Genomic DNA, 10,078 nt, shown 5'->3' on the forward strand with positions numbered 1-10,078 from the left:
GCTGTCCATTTCTTCTGATCATCCTTGAGATGGTTCTACACCTTCATTTGAGTCCAGCTGTGTTTGATTATACTGATTGGACTTGATTAGGAAAGCCACACACCTGTCTATATAAGACCTTACAGCTCACAGTGCATGTCAGAGCAAATGAGAATCATGAGGTCAAAGGAACTGCCTGAAGAGCTCAGAGACAGAATTGTGGCAAGGCACAGATCTGGCCAAGGTTACAAAAAAACATTTCTGCTGCACTTAAGTTTCCTAAGAGCACAGTGGCCTCCATAATCCTTAAATGGAAGATGTTTGGGATGACCAGAACCCTTCCTAGAGCTGGCCGTCCGGCCAAACTGAGCTATCGGGGGAGAAGAGCCTTGGTGAGAGAGGTAAAGAAGAACCCAAAGATCACTGTGGCTGAGCTCCAGAGATGCAGTCGGGAGATGGGAGAAAGTTGTAGAAAGTCAACCATCACTGCAGCCCTCCACCAGTCGGGGCTTTATGGCAGAGTGGCCCGACGGAAGCCTCTCTTCAGTGCAAGACACATGAAAGCCCGCATGGAGGACTCCAAGATGATGAGAAATAAGATTATCTGGTCTGATGAGACCAAAATAGAATTTGTTGGCCTTAATTCTAAGCGGTATGTGTGGAGAAAACCAGGCACTGCTCATCACCTGTCCATTACAGTCCCAACAGTGAAGCATGGTGGTGGCAGCATCATGCTGTGGGGGTGTTTTTCAGCTGCAGGGACAGGACGACTGGTTGCAATCGAGGGAAAGATGAATGCGGCCAAGTACAGGGATATCCTGGACGAAAACCTTCTCCAGAGTGCTCAGGACCTCAGACTGGGCCGAAGGTTTACCTTCCAACAAGACAATGACCCTAAGCACACAGCTAAAATAACGAAGGAGTGGCTTCACAACAACTCCGTGACTGTTCTTGAACGGCCCAGCCAGAGCCCTGACGTAAACCCAATTGAGCATCTCTGGAGAGACCTAAAATGGCTGTCCACCAACGCTACCATCCAACCTGACAGAACTGGAGAGGATCTGCAAGGAGGAATGGCAGAGGATCCCCAAATCCAGGTGTGAAAAACTTGTTGCATCTTTCCCAAAAGACTCATGGCTGTATTCGATCAAAAGGGTGCTTCTACTAAATACTGAGCAAAGGGTCTGAATACTTAGGACCATGTGATATTTCAGTTTTTCTTTTTTAATAAATATGGGGTCCTGTGTGTACATTAATGAGGAAAAAAAATGAACTTAAATTATTTTATGGCTGCAATATAACAAAGAGTGAAAAATTTAAGGGGGTCTGAATACTTTCCGTACCTACTGTATATCAGAGACACCCAAACAAAAGAAGTTACATTTTTGTTCAATTAATTATCATTATATAATGATTATTATTATTATTATTATTTAATTATAATTATGACTAAAAGATAATCTAAAAACATTTATATATATATATATATATATTTTATTTTTTTTATTTTTTTTTATTTTCAAAACTTGAATACATTTTAATAGAATATATATATATAATGATTAACATATACATATAATGTTGGATATAATGCAACATTTACTTTTGGCCAGTGAATCAAGTCTGATTTTTGGGCCTTCATATTAAAAAGTTTGGGCATCTTTGATATACTGTACATGACGAAAAACAGACGATCAGGCATGAACAAAACCTTGCTTAAACCTTGAACAAAGTTGCATCCACATACTATTTTCCTTTTGAAACTTTTTTTTTTGTTTTTGTTTTTGTTTAATTCACTTTGAGAAAGAGATCATAGCTTTCAAAACGCTCCAGCTCTTACCTAGCCTGTTGTCCAGTACTCCGAAATCCAGCGTATACTTGACCACGTGGTAGTTATTCCACACATAGAGCAGATTGTCTCTGGGATTGTAATCCACGGCAGCAATGTACTGGTACGAGTTGGGGAAGGGGATGTCCAGGTAGCCGTCTTTGCTCAGCTCCGTGTTGTAGATGTAGTCGATTTTATTTCCGGTGGCTTCGCTATCATCGTCTTCGTAGACACTCTTGACGACGTACAGGATCCCACAGATCATGAAGGCGTTGGAAGCGGAGCGTTTGTCGTAGGCCGTATCCCACGTTCCCTCGACACGTAACGTATACGGGTTGAGCTGGCTGATCACGATCCGTCCGTTGTTTTGCTCCGTAGCGTAAATCACCCAAAGACCATTCTCGTCCACCGCCAAATCGATATCTGACTTGCCACCCCAGCGATACGGCGAAGTGTCGTGGTAGTTTGCGCTAGCGATGATAGCCTCGCCGCTCTTGATGCGAGTGCGCAAATCGAACTTGACGATATTCCTGGTTCGTTCCTTGTTGAAGAACAGTGCCCCGTCGTAGACGACGAACCCGTGCCATCCACCCGATGGGGGAGCTTGTAGGTCGTGGTGGGTCGTCCTGCAATGAAATCCTCTTTGCTGGAGTATTCGGTGAGGGTGTCTGTGCGATACGGCGTCCAGGGCATGTAATAGATCTTATCTGAGGCCTGGAGGGGGTCTTTGCACCAAGCTCCCGACTGGTGGTCCGACTCAAACAGATGCTCGCTCTGATAAACGCCACGCAAGAGCCCTGGGCACAAGAAAACTACAGACAAACACAGAGAGAAAGACAAGTGAGCGTGGGTTTGAAAGCACTTTCATTTGATAAGACGGATAGCGGCACACTGCTGGGCACACGATCACATGATACACTCCCAGTTTCTGAGCAATGAGATTTTTATATTTTTAAAGAAGTCCCTTCTGCTCACCAAGCCTGCATTTATTTGATCCGAAATACGGCACAAGCATTAATATTGTGAAATATTTTTGCTATTTAAAATAACTGCTTTCTGTTTGACTATATTTTAAAATGTAATTTATTTCTGTGATCAAAGCTGTATTTTTAGCATCATTACTCCAAATTAATACTTTTATTTAGCAAGGATGCTTTAAATTGATCAAAAGTGATGATGAAGACATGTATAATGTTCCAATGATGTCTATTTCAGATAAATGCTATTCATCAAAGACCAAAGAAACCTGAAAAAAAATTATACTCTGCTGTTTTCAACATAATGAACATTTTTTGAGCAGAAAATCTGAATATTAGAATGATTTCTGAAGGGTCATGTGACTGGAGTAATAATACTGAAAAATCAGCTTTGAAATCACAGGAATAAATTACAAACAGTTATTTTAAATAGTAAAAATATGTAAAAAGTTGGATTAAGGCTTGGTGAGCAGAAGAGACATCTTTAATCTCACTGTTCAAAAACTTTTGACTGGTAGTGTATGTTAGAAATGTGTTTCTGAGTCGACGCCACACATTTGGGCTGCTTTCAGTGATCCATTACGTATTTACAAGGAAAGTGATAAACGCAGATTATGGAGGAGAATGAATGTTATTTGGATGAAAATCCGTCATGATGCTTTTACATAACAGACATGTCGATACTCTTGTATTTCAGCTTAATAAGATAGTGCCGTATCACTTTCGCTAGACAATGAGTGATACTTACACAATGCGACACATTACATCTGCCTCATATTATGTTATTGTTGTGATTCTGGCCAAGAAGCATTCATTTAGTATTGAAGACGCTGCCTAACTGACATGTTAAAGTCCCGGTGCTGAGTTATAGACTAGTGTGCATCCGGGAACACTCTAGTCAGAGGACAGACAGACATATAATGCTTATTTGCAGCAATTTGAATTAAACGGTACATTATTATTAGTAACTAAGTTAAATTCAGATTTTGCTAAAATGTAACATTTATATAATGCTTACACTGAAAAGAGTGGTGCAATATTCAATTTGAAATCATTTTCACTCAGAAATTGCAGAAAATCGAAAAACACTGAAAGACTAATGCAGTATTTCAATGAAAAGCATACTCCAAAAATCTGATTTATTTATTTGTTTGTTTGTTTTATGAACTTTGAAAAAACAATTTATGGGCATTATAATCGTACTATGAGCACTTTCATGTCCCAGGGATGATTTTATGAAGAGAATAAAAAAACACACTAAAACAGTACCATTTTACATTTAGTTTGCTACAAATGCCTTTTAATTTGGATCTTACTCCTTAACTCTTTACTCTCACTATTTACATCACCCCAAATTCTTCACTTTTCTTTTGTGAAACACTAAAGGAGAAATGCTGCTCTTTTCCACATGCAGTATACACTCTTAAAAATAAAGGTGCTTCACGATGCCATAGAAGAACCTTTTTCGTCTAAATGGATAAATAAAAACCTTTAATATCTGAAGAACCTTTCTGTTTCTCTTTCTGTTGATTACAAAAAGGTAAGAAATAGATGGTTCTTTGTGGAACCAAAAATGGTTTATTTTTAAGAGTGTAGGCTACTTAAGGTTAACAATTCATAGAATTTGCGCAAAATGTTCAAAGTCGTTATATTTTCTAAGGCTATGTAGCCAAGTGTGGGGAAATAGTATGGAATTGAAGATTATTCTCCGAAGATGTTGCCTTCACACCAAGTTTGACATCCGTTACAGCAAATGTCACTGGTTCAAGTTTGAATATTCACATGAATTTTAAGAACATCTGAGGTCAAGAAGACAATTTTCAGACTCTCAGGACTTTAGAAGACTTGGAATACAGTGCAAGTCCTCTTAATTACTTAATCAACTATACTTAAATCAGTCAGAATGCTATGAGCGGTTCTCAACATATAAAACCCACTGGTTTCCAACATGATAATCGAAAGCTTCCTATCCATACCATTTATGCTGTTTCTGCTGTATATACTGAATTCATTAATATACTGAATTAATGTGCTTAATTCATTTTAAATATTTTTTTTTTTTTTTTTTTTTGTGATTCCAAAAGTAATGTTTTGTGTTCCAGAACTGCATGATATTCAATAACATCAATAGTTATAAATATACAACTATTAAAAATATTTCCTTTTACAGTACACTGAAAAGAAAATGATTCATTGAATTTACGAATTTTTTTTAAGGTAAGTGGTTGCAATCAATGTATTTTAGCTACATTTGAATAAACAAATTTAGTTGACTAACTTTCAGCATTTTTTTTTAAATGTATTTATTTGTTTGCAACCACTTACCTTTAAAAAATTCAGTATATATATTTTTTCAGTATACATCTTTTTTTTTTTTTTGTGATTTTACTTTTAGCGTTTTAATTTCGATTAGAGTTTGATCATTTTAATATATTAATAGTTTATTACTTTAAATCCTTTTAAGTCATCCCGACGCCCCCTGGTTGAGAATCACTGCTATAGATGATTTTCAATTAACTTTTAGCAACATCGTTAATGCATTTTTTGCATTCATTGATGCATTGGTTATCTTGAATATGGGGGGCATTTTTCCCCATGCAATCTAATGTTCATTTCCAATTTCTTCAGAATCTCTTCTTTTGTGTCCCACAGGAAATCAGAAATTCACAAGGGTTTGGAAAAACATGAGTTTTGAGTAAATAATGTTCCGCTTTAGGAGTGAATTAGTCCTTCAGAAGCACGTGCATCTACTCTAGGAGCGCCGAACTGTAATCCTGGAGCGCCAAACTATCCAGCACAGTTGAAATCAGCCCTAATTAAACACACCTGAAGCGGCTAATCGAGGTCTTCAGGGTCACCAGGAGCTTCCAGACAGGTGTATTGGATCAGGCTGGAGCTCAACTCTCTCCCTCAAGGAGACGGATCGGAAGCATGCAGAAAGATTTCATTTCCACCTGAAGTTGGCATTTAAAATTTTGATAAATAAGAGGCGGCTTATTAATGACAGCTGGTCAAAGGGGCCAGAGGCCGCGGAGACATAATAATGAGCTTATATTTATTACAATCCGAACAGATTCCATCCCGATGCTAAGATATTGTCAATTTGTGTCAACGTGATTTATTGCGTCTGCACGCACAAAACTAATAATAAGCGTATTTTGCTCCATTCGGCTTCGCTCTAAGCAGCCGCGCAGCATCAGAACAGAAAGATTGTGTTTCTTTCCAGGGCTTTCACCTCGAGAAATTGATTAAAGCCCAAGCCTGACTGCGACGATCCATACACTTAACCAGATTGGGTTAGAAATGTATAAACTCATTCCAATTAATTTCCTGCGAGGGTCAAATCAGTTGATACCACAGACAGTGTAATGTACAGAGACTGCACGTGTGTCTGTGTCATATTTATGATTGCAGAAATGCTCCGAACGGTCAATAAATTAAAGCCAAACGCTGTCGTTCTTACAGCTGGAAGCTTTTATCATATCTGGCTGTTTCGTCCACTTTCATGTTCCAGCGGTTGATTTTATGAAAACAATAAAAAGCACTCTAAAACGGTCTTGTTAAAATGTTTTACTTTCAGCTTTCATTTTTACTACAAATGCCTTTTATGCAGATTTCACTGGTTTACCCTTTACTTTCAATGCTAAGCTATGAAAATCCATCATAAAAAATTGTAATGCATGTGTTAATAAATAATACTTGAATACTAAATAGGGTAAAATGGCCCATTTTTTTGTTTTGTTTGTTTAAATTTATTGCATGAAAATTATTTGTGTGAAGATTAGTAATACTTTATTATAATTATTATAATAATTTATTCGCTAAAAGAAAGCTTTATCTTTATTTATTTCCAAATAATGCAAGAAGAGTGTAAATGTATTCAAAATATATAACATATAAACTGAATAGAGTAAAATAAACCAGCTCATTATCTATTATGTGAAAAGGAGATCGTTAATAATTTCTTACAATTATTATAGTAAATTATTCCTTTATAAAACTTTATCTAAAATTACTTTAGCTCTTTTTTAACCAAATGATGCAAGAATGGAAATATTTTATATAATGTGTAATGTATAAACAAAACAGAGTAAAATAAACCATTAATATTTATTGTGTGAAATTATTTGTGTGAAGATAATTAATAATTATTAAATAAATGTTATAAATAAGGCTTTATCTTGTTATTTCTTACTTTTGTTTTTACCAAATTACTTCTTTTTGGCAAATTATGCAAGAATAGTAGTATAGAAGTATATAATGTAACATATTCAGAAGTATATAACATAACGAATTTAATGTGATGGATGCGGCTGAGGAAATTACATCTGTTATGACGGTCCAGAGGAAAAACGTCAGATTTCTCCAGCGGTGCATTTATGCTCACATTATTAGACAAAATAAGCCAGTGAGTTTGGAAAGTTTCTTCTAAAGGAATTTAATTCCCAAAAGTCCACAGGGCCAAAAGTGGCCATAGTTGAAGAAACTCATTTCGTTGCTTGATATTGTGAAAAGTAAAGCTTCCTCTGGCTCTGTGACTGAATGCAGTGGCTCCGTTAGTTAGTCTGAGCGTCTCTGAGAGAGAAAATCATATGCCACCGAACACTTACACAGGTGTTAGAAAGGTTAATGAAGAGGATCATTATAATGCTGCTGTCTCACACACACACACACACAACTCTATGACGATTACAGTAATATAAAGTCTGTATCTTAAAGCGGTGTTTAAAGCGAAGCCCCAAACACCCAGCGCAATCAAAATCAGAGCGCTCTAATGATGCTACAACACACACATCAGTCTTCACAGAGAGTCTGTAATGAAAGCGCAGACGAGGCCTGAGAGCGCCTCTGGACGGAGGAGAGGCTTTAAGGAATAGTTTAGCCTAAAATATAACTCGATCTTCGTTTACTCAGCCCAATGCCAGTCCACAGTGTTGTTTCTGATCAGTGGAGCACTAAAGGAGACGTTTGGCAGAATGTTCAAGCTCATCATGAAAGTAAACTGGAGTATTTGCACCAGTTGGTTAATTGTCTATTAGGTCTGCAGCTACTGCAACAAAATCATATTTGTAATCAGTATTTTTGTCTTATTTTCCAGCAACATGTTTGCATGTGCTTAAAGTATCTTTCAGAGGACATTTCTTGAATTATTTCTTTCTTTCTCCATTATAATTTCTATATTGATTTATGTTCAATCAATAAATTCAAATTCAAAATAGATTGTCTACTCAAAATATTCCTTGAAAACAATACATATTTAATACATTTTGAAATTTTGCTTTAGTAAATTTAACAAGATAAATTTATTTATTTTATTGTTTATTTACTGGTTAATTAGTCTATTAGGTCTGAGAAATATATATATATATATATATATATATATATATATATATATATATATATATATATATATATATATATATATATATATATATATATATATATATATATATATATATATATATATATATATTTTTTTTTTTTTTTCCTTTTTTTTTTTTTTGCAATTGGCAGTTGGCAGAAACAGCAAAAAAAAAAAAAAAAAAAAAAAGAGCTCACGCTGCACAGCATATTAAGCTAAAGATAAACACTGACCAGCCACCTAGTGACTTATTTTCTGGATGACTAATCGAAATGAACAGTAAACAGTGACCACAGTTCACAGTGACCTTGTCTGTCAAGCTTCAAAACTGACACAACTTATCTGTAAATATCAGTTTGTTCCTCGTGCAAAGCTTTTGTTTGGCTTGAGGACACTTGTCATACACCACACAAGTTTTATTGTTGTTTTGGGAGCTTGACAACACTTGAAAAAGCACAAGGAGCAAATTCTGCTTAATCTATTCCGCAGAAGAAAGTCACGGGGTTTGATGTAAATGATAAGGGGTTTCATTATTTGGTGAACTATTGCTTTCAATATGATCCAGTCCAGATGAAGTGGCCGAGAGGAAAACACCAGGAAGAGATGAGATGAGATGAGGAGGAAGAGGGAGGTTGTCTATGAGACTGATCATACAGCATGATTCTGTGTTTTAATGCTCATCTCTGTGACCGCAGCGTAACGTCTCTGATCTCAGATCAGCTGCTCTTAAACAGCAGATCGCAGGAGTGAAATAACAACATGCAGCTAACCACATAATCATGTGGGATAGGATAATAAAGAGCCAAACAAACAGGCTTATCAACATTTAAAAGGACAGAGAAAACACTCTCTGTGTAATTTGTTGTTAATCTCAAAGGCTGTACATATCCGTATTATTACCATTTAAAACAGCTTTTCTATTGTAATATATTTTAAAAATTTATATTTAAAAATTGTATTTATTCTTATGATGCAAAGCTCAATTATTATCATCATTAAATCAATAATATTTTTTTTTTCTCAAGATTCTTTTGATTACTTCAAAACAGCATTTATTTGCAATTTCTTATGAATAAATACAACAATCAATCATTAAATAGAAATATTTAAATGAATTAAATAACTGAAAAAACACAACTTATGAATGGTAGCATGATAATACACTAAAATTAAATTTTGGTGCAAATTCATCTACCATTTGGTAGAAGCTGGTCAAATTAGACGGATGCCAATATGGATGGGATGTGTTATGAAAATAAATGTGTTTTGAAGTTTTTATTTATGAATTACTGACTACTGAGAGCATCAAACTATAACAATTCAAGAGACTGTTAGAAAACAAAATAGTTAATTTTCCTTTTCAGCCTGCCAAATTAATGTTTTGGAATAACAAAACATGGTTTTGATTTTGGTTCAGTTTTGCACAATAAACAATTGTGGCACTTGGTTTCCAATATAATATCTAAATGCTGAAGCAAAAACAGTAGGGAAAAAAATAAATAAAAATTAGACCTGATTCAGCCTTGAGAAGTGTGTATGTGTGTGTGTGTAGAGGTGTGTGTGTGTCATCTGAGGATGATTAGTGTGCGTCTCTATCTCTCTCTGTCTCTGTGTGTGTGTGTGTGTGTGTGTGTGTGCATGCTCACGTGCGTTTTTGTGACAAATGAGGACATAAATTTGTATAATGACAAGGATATGACAGGTATTACAAGGAGAAGGTGACTTTTCAGGACATGTCCCCACTTTTCAAAACGCTTATAAATCATACAGAATGGAGTGTATTGAAAATCTGAAATAGCACACAGTCTCCTGTAAGGGGTAGGTTTAGGTGTATAGGGTTGGTGTAGGGCAATAGCACATACAGTTTGTACAGTATAAAAACCATTACGCCTATGGGATGTCCCCACTTTTCACAAAAATAAACATGTGTGT

The 10,078-nt window shown here is 35.8% G+C and overlaps 1 protein-coding gene across 1 annotated transcript in view; it reads right to left on the bottom strand.

Annotated features, from left to right (window-relative positions):
* Positions 1–10,078, bottom strand: part of LOC131544472 (adhesion G protein-coupled receptor L3-like) — a 309,135-nt gene that overhangs the window by 111,619 nt on the left and 187,438 nt on the right. Inside the window, 2 exon segments of the mRNA XM_058782694.1 lie at positions 1,820–2,389; positions 2,392–2,619. Coding sequence (XP_058638677.1) covers positions 1,820–2,389; positions 2,392–2,619 — 798 coding nt within the window.

This window comes from Onychostoma macrolepis, chromosome 07, assembly GCF_012432095.1.
Source record: "Onychostoma macrolepis isolate SWU-2019 chromosome 07, ASM1243209v1, whole genome shotgun sequence".
Lineage (NCBI taxonomy): Eukaryota > Metazoa > Chordata > Actinopteri > Cypriniformes > Cyprinidae > Onychostoma > Onychostoma macrolepis.